The 17,836-nt window shown below is 41.6% G+C and overlaps 1 protein-coding gene across 1 annotated transcript in view; it reads right to left on the reverse strand.

The window, feature by feature from the left end:
- Window positions 1–363: 363 nt before the first annotated feature.
- Window positions 364–17,836, reverse strand: part of LOC124279657 (colorectal mutant cancer protein-like) — a 132,179-nt gene continuing 114,706 nt past the window's right edge. Inside the window, 11 exon segments of the mRNA XM_046715496.1 lie at window positions 364–1,801; window positions 2,394–2,496; window positions 4,875–5,095; window positions 6,087–6,272; window positions 7,903–8,137; window positions 9,516–9,708; window positions 11,894–12,086; window positions 12,088–12,288; window positions 13,338–13,556; window positions 13,801–14,064; window positions 15,169–15,338. Coding sequence (XP_046571452.1) covers window positions 1,724–1,801; window positions 2,394–2,496; window positions 4,875–5,095; window positions 6,087–6,272; window positions 7,903–8,137; window positions 9,516–9,708; window positions 11,894–12,086; window positions 12,088–12,288; window positions 13,338–13,556; window positions 13,801–14,064; window positions 15,169–15,338 — 2,063 coding nt within the window. The 3' untranslated portion in view covers window positions 364–1,723.

A 17,836-nucleotide genomic window follows, 5' to 3' on the forward strand; every position in this document is an offset into this window, starting at 1 on the left:
GTTGGAGCACAAGGAAGTCCAAAGACATCTGAACACACAGAAGTAGGTCAAACTTGAGGAGACTTGCAGAATCAGGTCCCCATGCTTTCTGAAAAGGGTGAATTCATTATTATAATTTCATTACATTGCTTTGTTCTGGACAGATTCTGAACCATTATCCTATTTTTCCAATCTATTGTTCTTTGAACAATGGAGGAAGGGCTGAGTGACAAACTTGTATTGGCTTATATTATTACTCCCTGCTCACAAACTGCAATCAGACTGGTTCTCTGGTGGTCTCTTGTCACAAACAGCTATCTAATTGGCTCTTTTGTAGTATTTTGTCACAAGCTGCTTTGTGATTGGCTCTCCTGTAGTCTCTTGTCACAGACTGCTTTGTGATTGGCTCTCCTGTAGTCTCTTGTCACAGACCGCTTTGTGATTGGCTCTCCTGTAGTCTCTTGTCACAGACCGCTTTGTGATTGGCTCTCCTGTAGTCTCTTGTCACAGACTGTTATTTGACTGGCGCTTGTATAACCCCTTGTCGCTTTCATTCCTACTCCCTACAATACCATTCAACTGGCTATTAATCCTACTTTCAGGTCACACTGTTATTTCATCAGTTTTCATTTCTACTTTCAAGAGGTGTATCAATATTTGACTGGCTCTCATTCCTAGACTGTAGTAGTCTCCTGTTTGACTGTCTTTCTTTTAAAATCAACACATATGCTGCCACATGACTGGCTCTAATTCCTACACTCCAGTCTCCTGGCCCAACTTTAGTGTCCATGGCAGTTTGGGCTGTGCAGAAAATACAAATTTAAAAGGTGCTGGAGATTCTTAGATTCAGTGATGAAAACACCCACTTGCCATGACATGATGCTCAATATCAACTCAATAACATTGCAACAATTTATGAACATGAAACAATTTGTTTGCTGGCCTTAAAACCATTTGATGTGTAAAATATTCTTGCATACAATTCAGATCACTGACATATACACCTATCTTTTCATGGCTGGGAAACAACATCATCTAAACCAAACTTTCTGCACTGTCAAAAAGGGAGATAACTCCAAAGAGAAGGGAGATAACTACTATGAATGAGGAGATAACTCTAACAATGAGGAAGCCATCAATGTGATGTGTACAATCTAAAAATGTCCAACAGACAAATGACTTTCATACTAGTATATATCTGATGAAGATTTCAATGGATTCTTTTTGCAGAGACATTTTGCCATTGTATGGATTGTATATTAAGTTAAGCATTCAAGTATCGTTCTTGTTATTGTTTATCAGTAAAATATAATTAACCTTAACAAGTAACCACATTAGTTGGATTCGTATATGAAATGGAACATTTTTAAAGCCCATTTGCTGTAGATTTTGGGCTGAATACCAGCCTCAGAGAATGTCTTGATATAAACTCGGGTTTGGATACCAAACTCGTTACTTATGTTTTATTTCCAAACTTCATCCTTACACACACAATGAGTTTAGAGCCACCCATCAACAAAAGTAAAACTGTACATGTGGAAAGTAAACACACACTTTTGACACAGCTCCTAGTTTCACAATAGACATGTTCAATTCACATACAATCTTTCTTCAACATAACAGGTGCAGGTGAGCAGAGTGCTGAGATTCCAAGGGAGATAACTCCCGTGATGAGGGAGATAACTGTCGCCGTGAGGAAGCCATCAATGAGAAGTGTATTATGTCTGTTGATGGTGGTCCTATGCTATAATGATGTTTCACTGGTTGGTGGCCTGACACCATCACCTTCATACATTGAAATTCTTTGTTTCAAAATCCGAATCTGAAAAAGCAAAGAAGAATAGGTTCAGAATAGTTGCATATCATATTATTCAAGCTGCTTTGAAGAGCACAAGTTTTTCACCGTTTTACTAAGGGGAGGCAATTTTGATGTTTCTGTTATCTCACATGTCTCACAGTATGAGCCAATCGAGTCTCATATCTCGTATAAATCCACCTATCTAAGACTCATATCAGTTATCCAACTGCTTGAGCGTTATATTTGACTGAAATCCAAATACTTGAATCTCATATCTCACTGTATTCACATGAGCCTCCTATCTCAATGTAACCACCCAAGTCTTCCGTCTCACTGTATCAATCCATGTCTGATGTCTCACCATATCCACGAAAGTATCCAGTCTCACTGTCTCCACCCGGGTCTCCACTGACTTCAGTCTCCTATCTCACCATATCCACCAAAGTCTCCTATCTCACCATATCCACCAAAGTCTCCGGTCTCACCATATCTACCTACCTGAGTCTCCTATCTCACCATCTCCACCGACCTCAGACTCATATCTCACCATACCCACCTGAGTCTCCCATCTCTCACCATATCCACCAAAGTCTCTGGTCTCACCATATCTACCTACCTGAGTCTCGTATCTCTCTGTCATGGATTGCAGCTGCGCCTCCAGCTTCTTAAGCTTACTCTGGTACTTCTTTTTCGCTTTGTCAAAAGCTGATATCAAGGCACTGAAACAGATTTCACATTATTGTAGCAAAAGTCACAATTACCACTGACCCCTTCACAACCTACCCTTCAGAAGATGACTGAAAAAAGCATCACAGAAGAGCCAAAAAGTGTGAGTGAGTAAGTTGGGTTTTATGCCACTTTTAGCAATATTCCAGCAACATCATGGCAGGGGACACCAGAAATAGGCTACACACATTGTAGGGAATTGAACTCATGCAGGTCTCTGATGTGAAGAGTGAACACAGTCATCGCTAGGCTACCCCACCACCCCCTATGCCCAAAAGAGGCTTGTGAAGATTCAGGCTAGCATCTTCAGCAACCTCTGCTCGTCAGAAGAGGCGATTAACAATATCAGGTGTTCAGAGCATAGCTAATGTATGTCATCATAACCCAGTTGGGTAGATCATATCTCATGATATCAAACACTGGATTGTCTGGTCAAACAACAAACAAACACACAATATTCCTTTTTAACCTCTTTTCTTTTCAGCTGTATTAAATAAAAACAACAACAGGGCTACATGCATCTTGTTATAATTTAAACAAAAACATATATACTCAGCAGCAAAAAAACGTCAGTACGAATTCAAAATTAGATAGGCACTGTAATCAAATCATTACAGAAATGGACATAATAAGAGGATCAAAAACGTTTTTTTGTGTACAATAGCCTGACACATCAATGAATAACTCCAAGACATTACGTGAACGTTTGCAGTCCATTCAGACTCTTGACTTCAGTATCTAGTGTGACCACCATGAGCGGCAATAACTACAGCACAGCGTCTATGCATGGAGTGCACCAATCGATTGATGAAGGACATTGGCACCTGGAACCACACTCTTAGAAAGGCCTGGCGCAATAAATCGGTTGTGTTCGGCCTTGGTATGACATTATTCAGTCTCCTCTGAATTTCATCCCAAAGATGTTCAATTGGGTTTAAATCAGGACTAAGGGCTGGCCACTGCATAATGTTGACACCGTTCTGCTGTAGGAAGTCCCGTGTAGCTCTGGCAGTATGGGCCCGGGCGTTATCATGCTGGAAAATGTTGTTCCAGTGACGTGCGAAATGTGGTATGATGTGGGGTCTGAGTGCTTGGTCGATGTAGCGCATCGCTGTTATGCCGCCTCCACTCCCTGGACCAAGGTTCTTGAACACCACAGGACCCACTCTCTGGTTCAGGCCTATTCCACCCCATACCATGATGCTTGCACCTCCCCATGAATCTCTTTCCATAACACAATGGTCTGAGTAACGCTGGCAACGTGGTCAACACATTCTTGTTCTGCCATCCGCAGTTGATATGCAGTACCGACTCTCATCTGTGAACAGAACAGTTCTCCATTGCCTGTATCGCCAGTTTTGGTGTTGTAGGGCAAACTGTAGACGTTCACGCCGAAGATGAGGGGTGAGGATAGGTCCACGGTAAGGTCTATGGTAATGGAGGTTCCCGCTGTTAAGACGTTGGCATACTGTATCAGTACTGATTGGTCTTCCGTATGTACCAACTGTCTGGCGTGCTGTTTCGGATGCCTGCATGAAGGGATTCTGTACATGCTGTGGCACAACATGGCGGTCTTGTCATCTTGTGGTAACCCTTGGTCTGCCAGTACAGGGGCGATCATTTGTGGTGTTGGTGGCCCAGAAACATTGCTGCAGCCTGTAGACGGTCCGAACGTTGACCTGGAAGTGATTGACAACGGCTTGTGCAGTGTGGCCAGCTTCAAGTCTTCCTAGCGCCTGGTTCCTCTGAGCTGTCGTGAGTCACAGCATCCTGCTGACGTTGTAATGTGAATGTTTCAACCAGGTTTGGGGGTGCAATTTATGGGCTGGTCCTTGTGAACAGCACATGCAGCATGAGTTGCATGGAAAACATGGAGAACACCGTACCATCTCCGAGATGAGGTTGCGATTTTGAGACCATTTCCTGGGTTCCATTCTGAGTTTGGCAAGGAATGTCTTTGTTCAGGTAAAGTTGGAGATGTAGTCAAAAACATACAATCAAAACATTAAATGAGTTAACAGTTATCCGTTTTTGCGAAGGAAACTTCCAAACTGACGTTTCTTTTACTGCTTAGTATATTAAAAATGCTTTGAATTGCTATTTCACAGTGTGAGTGTGTCAGTTTAGTTATATGCTACTTTTAGCAATATTCCAGCAATATCATGGCAGGGGACACCAGAAATGGGCTTCACACATTGTACCAATGTGGGAAACCAATGTAGGAAACCAATGTGGGAAACCAATGTAGGAAACCAATGTGGGAAACCAATGTGGGAAATCAATCTCTGGTCCACTAGGTGAGTGATCACCCCACTAGGCTACCCCACCACCCCTTATTCCACAGTGACTAAATCTAGTGTTCATCACTAACCTGTTTGCTCTTTTCAAATCATTCACAAATTCTGCAGACTGTTGATGTCTGATCTCCGAGTTCCGAGATATTTTTTCTAACGTTGACACAAGCTCTTGAACCCGGGACTTCAACTTCTTTTCTCGTTTCAGGGCGTCGCAGAGATCCTGCGCAATGTCGCTCGAGTTATTAGTCCGCAGCTCCGCCATTGAGATCATCGGTGATAGGTCACAGTCGATATCCTGCAACAGTGAGAGAGTTTATAGGACAAGAATTCCTGTACACAGTATACAAGAACTTAACTGGGTTTCACATTTCCATCACATTTGACATCCTTGTACTTTGTTGGCAATGAATTTCTGCTACTGCTCCAACACCTCACATATGAGGTGTTCTATCTGCACACAGAATGCCTGCATACTCATCTAGCAACTCAAACACAACAAATTTCATCTTCCTTTACTTCCAGACCTTGGTAGAAATGACTTTCTGCTGCTGTTCCAATACCTCACAAATGAGGTGATCTATCTGGATCAGGCACTGCTTACCAAGCCTCAATGGGGGCTCACTTTCTTACACATGTCATCTTTGCTGGCCATGAATTCCTGTTGTTACTCTATCACCTCACATATGAGGTATTCTACCTGACCAGGTTTGGCATAGTAAGACTCACCCAGGAGATCATTGTTAGCCATAAAGTTCTGTTTATGCCAGTGTGAGAAATAGTTTCCAAATTTTGCTCGCCAGTCAGGCTAGCTATGCCTGAAAGTTACTAGCCTACAAAATAATTCACTAGTCCGAAATGTGAATGTAGACACGTTTCATCATTAAGCTGCTAATATGATAAGCATTTTTATGAGGCCATAATCTTGCATGATTTAAAAGTGTGTTAAAACTTAACAAGTCAGAGAGAATGATATATGTACAAAATGAACCTCGGAAAATTCACTAGCCAGTCTGACCAGTGACTGAGGAGATTTACTGGCTTGACTGAATTTTTACTAGCCACGGGCTAGTGGGCAAGTGGCTATTTCGCACTGGTTGATGCTCAAAAACCTCACATTCTAGGTGTTCTACCTGGGACTTGACAACCCAAACTACCTGGTAAGGATTATCAAGTCTCACCAAAGACTCACCTTCTTGTACATGCCATCCTTCTGACAATGACTTCTTCTTCATACACAACACCTCAAATTTGTGGTGTTCTATCTGGACTAAGTTCAGCATACTCACCTTCTTGTACCTGCCATCCTTGCTGGCCATGAGTTTCTGCTGATACTCTAACACCTCACACTTGAGGTGTTCTATCTGGACCCTGTAGGCCTGTTCCTGACTCTCCTTGCCACTCAGCCGGAGCTCCAGGGCTCGCTTCTCCTTCTCCATCAGGTAGTTGCCAGCCTTCAACTCAGCCTTCTCCTCCTGGATGTCAGGGGGAAACAGTGAGTCAGTCCCTGGTGTTAACACTACATCAATATGATACACTGATTGAGTTTAGTTTTACGCCGCTTTTAGCAATATTCCAGCAATATCACGGCGGGGGACATCAGAAATGGGCTTAAAACATTGTGCCCATGTGGGGAATCGAACCCGGGTCTTCGGCATGACAAGCCAACGCTTTAACCACTAGGCTACCCCACCACCCCAATATGATACAAGGCCCATGGGTGACCTAACTGGATAGGTGCCTCAACTTGCTATGCAAACATATGGTTAAGGGTTCGAATCACATTGTTTGAACTTAGCCTCAGATTTTGAAGTCAGGAAGAGTCTAAATTTGAAATCTACATCAATATATAACCAAACTTTGGAATACCAGTAGTTTGTTTGGAATGGAGGGGTAGATAATGGTTTATTTGGGCCCACTGGATATGTTAAGTTTGAAAGATCAGGATTTCTCATATGAACGAATAAGGCTAAAATAAATTAAAAGGACTGATTTTCAAACCTAAAATACTAATTATGAGCAAATCCATAACATCCATCTATGCAATTTAGTTTTGTCAAATGTCCCAATCATGCAATTCTTGAAATGAATGAAGTCAAGTTTCTATTCATACGAACACATTAAATAACCTTCACACCAATTCTTAAGGTTCACCTTTGATCGGATGAGGATGACAAAGAGCCTCGACCTGTCTCTTCCCTTCAGTTGTGTGTGAGTGAGTGAGTTCAGTTTTACGCCCCTTTTAGCAATATTCCAGCAATGTCACGGTGGGGGACACCAGAAATGGGCTTCACACTTTGTACCCATGTGGGGAATTGAACCCGGGTCTTCGGCGTGACGAGCAAACGCTTTAACCACTAGGCTACCCACCGCCCCCTTCAGTCATGAGTAGGTTGGAAAACTTTCACATGAAACCTTACTCAGGGACCAAGTTATCTGGGACCCGTTTCACAAAGCGATCGTAGAGCTAAGGTGATTGTAACTCCCATGCTTCAACATAGATAGAACATATATTACAACAGCCGTAGGGCTACAATCGCTTTGGGAAACGGGCCCCTGGATTTCTCCACATGTTCCATTTAACCAGTCTTAAGGAGTCTTCACATCGTATTTACTGGTGCTCACTATAATGGATTGGATAGCGTGGATCATTGATAATAATCACTGGATTGTCTGGAGCAATTTGTTTGTGTGCCGGACCAACCTCACTCGCAATAGAGTGAGTGAGTGTAGTTTTTCACCGCACTCAGCAATATTCCAGCTATATGGCAGCAGTTTGTAAATAATCGAGTCTGGACCAGACAAATCAGTGATTGACATCATGAGCATCGATCTTCACAATTGGGATAAGATGTCATGTGTCAACCAAGTCAGCGAGTCTGACCACCCGATCCCGTTAGTCGTCTCTTACAACAAGCATGGGTTGCTGCAGGCCAATTCTAACCCGGACCTTCATGGGTCCTTAAGCTTTCCCTTTTAAGAACACCTGGTGTCATCACTGATCTCAGGTGACACATACATATAATTTTCATTACTATTTTGCCTTTTCACTCCCCCTGGAATTGGTAGATATTTGATTCTCTGGCGCTAAAGTTCTGAATTTACCTTCATGGCCATCAGTTCTTGCATGAGAACTGCATTCTCCAAGTCCAGTCTCTGGGCTTCTGGAATCTTCTTGGGTTCATCTGATATCGGGTCACAGTGCACACTCTCCAGTTCCAACACGGTCATCTTGACGGCAGCTCTGTCATTCTTTAGAGACTGGATATAGTCTCGTAACCTCTGCTCGTCTATCTTGCTGAAGTCTGTGTCCACTGAACTGGCAGTTGAACTAGTTGTGCTGAAAGTAGCATCAAGAAATGTGTTACTGGTGCTATTTGTTTGGAAAGCCATATTAGAAATAGAGCTGTTGGAACTAGTCATGCAGTGTGTAGTTTGAGCTATTTGTTCAGAAAGCCGAATCAGAAAAGCTGAACTAATGACAATAATGAACATATCAGATGAGGGATTTGTTAAGATGAACTATGGATCATAGGCGGATCCAGAGAGTGAGAGAGAGTGAGAGAGAGAGAGAGAGAGAGAGAGAGAGAGAGAGAGAGAGAGGAGAGAGAGAGAGAGAGCGTGAGAGAGAGAAGAGAGCATGAGAGAGAGAGAGAGAGAGAGAGCGTGAGAGAGGAGAAAGAGCATGAGAGGAGAGAGAGAAGAGAGAGAGAGATGAGAGCGTGAGAGAGAGAGAGAGAGAGAGAGAGAGAGAGAGAGAGAGAGAGAGAGAGCGTGAGTGAGAGAGAAAGAGTGAGAGAGAGAGAGAGAGATGAGAGGCGTGGAGAAAGAGAGTGAGAGAGAGAGAGAGGAGTGAGAAGAGAGTGAGAGAGAGAGAGAAAGAGAGAGAGAGCGTGAGAGAGAGAGAGAGAGAGAGAGAGAGAGAGAGAGAGAGAGAGAGAGAGGCGTGAGGGAGAGCACCCCCCTTTTGTCCTGAAAGTTTATTTAATGACCACTGAAACTCTCGTGAAAATGAAGTGTGCACCCCCACTTTTTCAAGAGTGTGCACCTCCCACCCACCCCTTTCTTAAAAAGCTGTATCCGCCCCTGTAGATAATAACTAACATGGGTTGTCTGAAGATGATATCCTCCTGGTCTGGTGTGATTCACAAATGGAGTTATGGCTACTTCTACATACCCCACTTTTGGTTCGCTGCCATTGGATGACTTCAGTTACATGAAGATAAACAATAATGCTGTTCAGTATTTCTCAATATCCCAAACAATGAAATGCACAGGTCACCACTAGATTAATCTGTATAGCAAGTGCCATCAAGAAATATTCAATGGTTTTGAAGTTATGCTCCGGAAACAAACTAAGCCTTCATATTCAGTACAAGTCCAACTTATTATCATGAAAAAATAACAAAAAATAATAAATCGTAATCCAAAATAATCAAAGGGAAGCACTTCACCACTAAAGTGATCCATGTAGCAAGGTTATTCATGAAATATTCAAAAGTTCTGCTCCAGAAACTGAAAATGTGCAGGCAGACGGACAAACATGCTGAAAGCTATATGCACTCATTTTTCAACCAATATTACTGGAATAGTTGTTCAGAAGACAGCATCAGTTGTTACAGCAAATTGTTTCTAAATCAGTTTCAGAAAATATGTTATTGAAACTAGTGGTGCTGCAACCAGTACAATATGGCTTCCATGTTACACAGTATCAATACCTTGCTGTTCTGCTATTGGACGAGAGATCCTCCCATGGACTGGCAGTACATCCAGTCACATGACCAGTACAACATCGTTCCATCTTGTGAAGCAGGTGTTTGGCCACGTTTTCTGCTGTTTTCCTCGCATGGTGTGACCGTTGTAAAATGACTGTCACCTCATTTTGGTCGTCACAGATCCCGGAGTCTCCTGCTACAAGACAAGGTGAACATAAGACACTAGTGTGATTTCCTCATCAGGAATATGAGCGAGTGAGTTAAGTTTCATGCCGCACTTTATTCCAGTTATATGGCAGTGGTCTGTACATAATCGAGTCTGTACCAGACAATTTGGTGATCAACAGCATGAACATCGATCTGCGCAATTGGGAGTGAGTGAGTGAGTGAGTTTAGTTTTACGCTGCACTCAGCAATATTCAAGCTATATGGCAGCGGTCTGTAAATAATCGAGTCTGGACCAGACAATCCAGTGATCAACAGCATGCGCAACGATCTGCGCAATTGGGAACCGATGACATGTGTCAAAATAGTCAGCGGGCCTGACCATCCACTCACGCTAGTGGCCTCTTACAAGGTTACTGAAAACCAATTCTAACCCAGATCTTCACGGGTAGGAATTTGTGAAACTACATAGGTTTGGAAGTAGTCATGAGATTTTAATTCCATGATTCAGGGATTTATCAATGGTTCAAAGCTCAGTGCCCCTGGCTGGAAAACGTGGGAATTTATTTTTGACAATTTGAGATTGTCCTTTAAATTCCTATTTTCTAAAGTTACTATAGTGAATAGCAATATGTCTTAAATTTTATTCAGTTTAAGAATGATATCATAAAACGATTATTACTCTTATGTGCAAAATGTTTGCATAATACGAATAATATTTCTCATATATGATATAAAAAAAGGTACTCACTGCAAATATTTTCTTTTCAGTATTTGCCATTATTATTATAACTGACATTGCCTTCAGCTCATAGATTTTGGAAACAAAATATCATAAACAGATACATTCAATTGAAAGTAAATGTTGACTTAAGGGGAGGTAATTTCAGAATTGAATTATTATCTCCCTTGGATTTGAACACCCATGCCATCTTGATTATGCTTTGGTTATTAATGGCAGCACATCAGCCGTTAGACGGAAGAAGCCTTCCATTATTCATGCACCAGCATCTCAACATATTCAGTGTGATTAGTTGGCCACCTGCATAGATAGGAAACGTAAAAGAAGGATTTTACTGAGGAGAGATTAGTGCAGAAATGAGCAATGCGGGTTTTTTTTAAGTCCAATGCGACGTATTCAGAACAGACCATGGCTTTATGCAAATGCGTGTGTGATGATATTGTATTACAAAGGACACTTTTTAAATGATCATTTTGAAATAAGACTTAGCTTCATTATAAACGATAGCAGACGTAAAAAATAATAACTTTAATACTGAAACTATTAAGGATGTAGCTACCATGGCGTTTCACTATCACCATAAAAAGAAACAGGTACGAGGGGTCGTCTCAAAAGCAAAACCAGGACGGGTGTCACAGACAGTGGCTGGGGTCGGGCTGGGGAACTGAGATGTTAGCTAAGATAAGATAATCAATAGAGACATATTCAATACACATGAAAACACATAAAATATCTTTGAGATGACCCCTTGTGCCTGTGGGCAGCACGTGCATTTCATGCCATGTGAGTCGACGGTCCGTCGTCATACCTGGCTGAGCGACCTAATTGCCATCTATAGTCTGATCTATTGTTTTCAGCAGCTATTCGTATTTTTTCAAAGTTTTGCCCGATGTAACGAGTAAACATGCTTATCTGGATATCCTATTACACATAACCCTGAATGCTCAGTTAGGCCGAAGAGGGTTATTTCGACATGTGCTATTTGCAATTGTGTAAATTTTAGGGATACAGAGTAACAGCCTAAAAACAGTTTTTTTCTATTTCCGAAAGTACACTGAATATGTTGATATGCTGGTGCATGAATAATGGAAGGCTTCAACTACTTCAACAGTGTTTTTGTTCCAGTATCTTGTCACACAACACTATAAATGGAAATGTTAACACAGTCATTTGGTCAGCAAAGATGGGCACTGAGTGACCAAACTCCTGGGAAGAAAACTGGCAATGATCAGCTGATCACCCAGGCATTCAGTGCACCGGCACTGAGCATGTGAGATTGTGAGTGACTGCCCCTTTAAGGGTTGTGTCGAGTCCACACCTCACATCAAGAGTTTCAAATATGACATTACTCATAAAAACATACTTACTTACTCCCTCCCTATCCCAGATCTCCACAGAGGAATACTATCCAAGAAAACGTTAAACATTCTGTAAAAAGATGAGCTGAAATCCTTAAAGGTGGCCTGCCTCTCACCTAAACTTCCAAGTCCTGCTGCTCGACAGTTGGACAGCAGTACTCCCATCTCCGTCTCCAGCAGTGCACACAACACCTCATACGCTTCTATCGCCTGGTCCGAGTAGTTGATGGCCAAGTTCAAGGCCGTATTGTTCGACTCATATTTACCCATGAGCACTGTAAGTCTCTCCGAATATGCTTTACTCTCTGCCTAAGGTCAAAGTTGTCAGATCATGCTGTGACTTCAGATTGTCTATCTTACTCTGCAATCTCTCGAACTCAATCTCAAACTCCTTGACCTTGGTGTCACCGATCTCACTACCACACTTGTACAGAGTCTGCACAATCTCCTGCATATTGGAACATTCCTGGAGGCTCTGAACTAAATGCTCTGCAACCTTTGTGTTGGGAAGCTAGAACAAAAAAAAAGTCCATGAATGGTATTTAGAAGCGAAAATCATGAGGGGGAGACATTTACAGCACACTCCGGTGCAGTAATGACATAACATCACTGACACAATCTCATTTGTATATCACGTGACCAGACTTTTCTCTTGTTTGTAAACAAACACGCACATTTGTAAATCAGGCTGACTGACTGAGTTTGGTTTTATGCTGCTTTTAGCAATATTCCAGCAACATCACGGCGGGGGACACCAGAAATGGGCTTCACACATGGTACCCAGGTCTTCGGCATGACTCAAACAAACACGCATATTTGGCGTGAGATTTGCCTCATATTGTTTTACATTATTATATAGATATTCTTCTACAACTGCGACAGTCAGATTTATAACAATACATAGTTATACATCAAAGTGACAGCATCGCTAGCTCCCCATAGTGCTTCAATGACAGCACGTGGAACCGCACAAGCTATGTAAACACAGGATCGCTATGCAAATCGAAATATCGTTACACGTTTTAGGATTTTCTCTCAGTGAAAGTACAGCATTCTATCAACGAAGATTAATTAGATGTGTGTAGATGTAGACTCGTAAAAAATATAAGCATTAAAAATTATATACAATATTCTTGAATGAACTGTGTAAGATGTGACAAATCGTCACATCCACCTGGCCTGTGGCACAGGTACTATACTGGCTGCATGGAACTCTGGGTAGGAGAGTAAAATTTATAGATGTCCATTTCTTTATCATAAGGACCCGTGAAGATCCGTGTTAGAACTGATCTTCAGCAACCCATGCTTGTTGTAAGAGGTGACTAACGGGATCGGGTGGACAGGCTCGCTGACTTGGTTGACACATATCGTATCCCAATTGTGTAGAATGATGTTCATGATGTTGATCACTGGATTGTCTGGTCCAGAATCCAATATTTACAGACCGCCGCCACATAGCTGGAACACTGCTGAGTGGGGCGTTAAACAACAAAACAACCAACCAACTTTAACATAAGAACACTTAACTACATTCCTTCAGTTGGACCAATGAAAACTCACCCCTAATGAACTGATTTCAGACCCCAAGACCTGTCGATCCCCAGCACAGGTTTTTAGTTTTTTCAACTCTGCTATTTTGGCAACGGGGAACTGATCATTGCTTGGCGTCATCTGCATCTGTGACTGACTCAGCTGCGACTTGGTCGGCGTGGACGTCCGACTGTCATTAGGACTAGAAGAACTCTCCTTCACCTGGATCCGAGACTGCATCTCACGAATCTGGAAAAAGAACATTGATGCTGTTATGTATTGATGTGTTTCTGCTTTTATCAATAAGTATATTCTTGGAAACATGCAGAAGAAAAACCACAAAGCAAAACGTTGGTTTGATGGTTGTCTTATTTCAACAGCTCCTGACTGGGGCTACCTGTAGGTTAACATCTCTTAAATCAAGCCCTGAGAAGTCATTTAGATTTTGAGGTTTCCAAACAAACAAGGGCTTCATTGTACATCTTAAACCAACCTTTCGTTTCAACTTCTCGCGTTCATCTCGTAACGCCTCTAGGTGTTCACGCAGCATGTTGAGGTCCACTTCCTGTTTGCCGATCTGTTCCTGCAGCGTGTTGTTCTCGACCCGGAGGCTGGCGATCTCCTCCTGGAGGTACTCGGGGTCTGGGTACTGGTTGGGGGGTTGGGGAGGAGGTGGGTGGAACATCGCCGGCCGCAACTGCCGAGGGGGCAAGGTCGGTGGCTGGTTAAGTCCAAGGCCACTCAAGTCTTCACAAATCTACGGATAACATGAAAGAAATTTTTCTTGAGCATATTGTTTGGGGCACATGTCAGTGAGATGGGCTTAATGCTGCTTTGGATGATATTTCAGGAGGAGCTCAAAGTGACGCAGGTCATACATGTTACCGCTATGTGCATCCAGTATGCACAAATGTAGAGAATGGATGCAGAAAAAAAATTCACTGCGTCCAAAGGGAAGCACAATATTATTCAAAGGTGACACCCTAATTATTAGTTTTAAGGGTCCTTGCAGGCAATATGACGGTCCTGTGAAGTAACGGTGTAGAGAACTGTATGTTTTGATAATTTGTTTAGAGCCTGGAATGAATCATTGATCATGTGGACTGATGGGTGAAATGATGCACGTAACTGCTCTGAAGGAAACAACCAAACACTTAGCCGAGTCATAGATGTGTTGTGGGTACAGTGAACAATGTTGTGGGTCCCTCAGTGAATGTATTCTCTGCATCCATTCTCTACATTTGTGCATACCGGACATACCGGACATACCGGACATACCGGGCATACCGGGCATACCGGGCATACCGGGCATACCGGGCATACCGGGCATACCGGGCATACCGGACATACCGGGCATACCGGGCATACCGGGCATACCGGACATACGGGGCATACCGGGCATACCGGACATACCGGACATACCGGGCATACCGGGCATACCGGGCATACTTCTTGTACAATAGAAGTCACTAAACCAGACACATACATTTCACTGTTTTCAACCATATTCTAATGTCAATCTTAACATAATTCCTGTAAGGTGAGTGTCTCGGAATCAGGATAGTATATAATAGAATGTGTGTAGATCCAATACCTTCTTGTAGACTTATGACAGTCTTAGCGCTAAGATTGTTTGTACAATCGTATCCTGGAGTCATGTATTTTATCACTCAATTTTTATCCAAAGGAGTAAAAGCTCCTATGTGTCTCAGGATGCCACAAATAGAAATAAAATTTAATAATAATAATAATAGTCCATTTATCATGCATATTTCTCCATGCATAATGCATGCGTGATGAGCCCAAACAATCTGATTATTATTACCCTGGATGAAAAACCCCGAAAGCTACAAGCAGTTACCTCCCCTGCCTTTTCGTCCACACTATCATTATCGACATCCTGGGTTAGTCTCCGGATGGCGTCCCTCTCCCCGTCGTCCACGCCAATAGCCATCTCTTTCCTTTCTGCTATGGCCGACTCCAGCTCGGTCACCACTCGCGTGAACTCTGCGTTGATCTCATTACCGATTTCTAGAACAAGAACAGTTCAAATCTGAACTTGAGCTGACAATCAACCCACAGACACCTGGTCAAAAGTGTTTCTGTATTCAGTTTACAATGCAGACTTGCACGATTCCCACACAATATTAAGATACTTTATTATGACTTTGAGCATTTTGCTGCAAATTCTACATTCAAAACTTACATTCAATATTTTTACAATTTTCCTGTCAAGATGCAAGAAAATGTTCTGCTGCAAATTCTACAATTAAAACTTACATTCAATATTTTTACAATTTTCCTATAAGATGCAAGACAAGGTTTTGTTGCAAATTCTACATTTAAAAATTACATTTAATACTTTTACAATTTTCCTGTCAAGATGCAAGAAAACATTTTGCTGCAAATTCTACAATTAAAAATTTCATTTAATATTTTTACAATTTGTTTTATCAAGCTGCAAGAATGAATAATCTTTAAAATCTTAAACAACTTCTCCTCATGAGAATGATGATTACAGATAGATTTAAAACAAAAAGTTTTATTTCACACAGAAAAGAAATTTAATATAACAAATCTTCTAACCAAATTTATAATGATTCCCTGAAGGGAACTTACTCACCAGCCTATACATGTTAGTTCGAACTATAGGCCAAGTGAACATGCTTACTGTCAGAGTTATCTCCCTTCCTCCACAAATTCTCCAAAAGTCTCACTCAAAGCACTTAGCATATTAACCATAAACCACACCACTCATAAAGACTTCTAAGAGAACTTACAAAGGGATCAGCAACATTTCTTAACTGAAAGCTTAATGTGGAGTTAATGACTGTATCACATCCAGCACGGATTGCCTAACTTCATTACCAGACTTCAGAGAAAATGTAACAAGTTTGACTCATATGATCTAATTGAGGTCAAATACTGCTCTATACCTAATGGGAAACTAAGGGATTGCCACTGAACTCTCCCCGTCGGTTTTATGGGAAAACCATATTCCTTCTAATAAGAACTGGCCTGCAATACCGGCTGGGTCATAAGCTGATATTGAAATCATTAATATCAACTTAGCATGGTGAGAGGCATGGGAAGGTATCTTACAAATTCATCATCATCATAATCATCATCATCATTATTAGAGTTTAAGGGCTAGATCTGTATTATATAATAATCATCATCACCATTATCATCATCATTAAAGTGTGTGGGCAAGATTGGCATTTTATCATCATCATCATCATGAGAGTGTGGGGGCAAGCTCAGCATTTTATCATCATCATCATCATCATCATGAGAGTGTGGGGGCAAGATCTGCATTTTATCATCACCATCATCATCATGAGAGTGTGTGGGCAAGATCTACATTTTATCATCATCATCATCATCATCATCATCATGAGAGTGTGAGGGCAAGATCTGCATTTTATCATCATCATCATCATCATGAGAGTGTGTGGGCAAGATCTACATTTATCATCATCATCATCATCATCATCACGAGAGTGTGGGGGCAAGATCTGCATTTTATCATCATCATCATTATCATCATGAGAGCGTGTGGGCAAGATATGCATTTTATCATCATCATCATCATCACGAGAGTGTGTGGGCAAGATCTGCATTTTATCATCATCATCATCATCATCATCATCACGAGAGTGTGTGGGCAAGATCTGCATTTTATCATCATCACCATCATCATCATCATGAGAGTGTGTGGGCAAGATCTGCATTTTATCATCATCATCATCATCATAGAGTGTGGGGCAAGATCTACATTTTATCATCATCATCATCATCATTAGAGGTGTGGGGGCAAGATCTGCATTTTATCATCATCATCATTATCATCATGAGGAGTTTATATCATCATCATCATTCATCATCATCGTGTGGGCAAGATATGCATTTTATCATCATCATCACGAGAGTGTGTGGGCAAGATCTGCATTTTATCATCATCATCATCATCATCATGAGAGTGTGTGGGCAAGATCTGCAGTTTTTCATCATCATCATCATCATCATCATCATGAGAGTGTGTGGACAAGATCTGCATTTATCATCATCATCATCATCATCATGAGAGTGTGTGGGCAAGATCTACATTTTATCATCATCGCATCATCATCACGAGAGTGTGTGGGCAAGATCTGCATTTTATCATCATCATCATCATCATCATCACGAGAGTGTGTGGGCAAGATCTGCATTTTATCATCATCATCATGATGAGAGTGTGTGGACAAGATCTGCATTTTATCATCATCATCATCATCACAATAAGAGAGTGTGGGCAAGATCTGTAGTATATCATCATCATCACAATAAGAGAGTGTGGGCAAGATCTGTAGTATATCATCATCACAATAAGAGAGTGTGGGCAAGATCTGTAGTATATCATCATCATCACAATAAGAGAGTGTGGGCAAGATCTGTAGTATATCATCATCATCACAATAAGAGAGTGTGGGAAAGATCTGTAGTATATCATCATCATTACAGTGAGTGGGCAAGATCTGTAGTAT

This window comes from Haliotis rubra, unplaced genomic scaffold, assembly GCF_003918875.1.
Source record: "Haliotis rubra isolate DU_JTF1 unplaced genomic scaffold, ASM391887v1 Scf254, whole genome shotgun sequence".
In the NCBI taxonomy this organism is placed as follows: Eukaryota; Metazoa; Mollusca; class Gastropoda; order Lepetellida; family Haliotidae; genus Haliotis; species Haliotis rubra.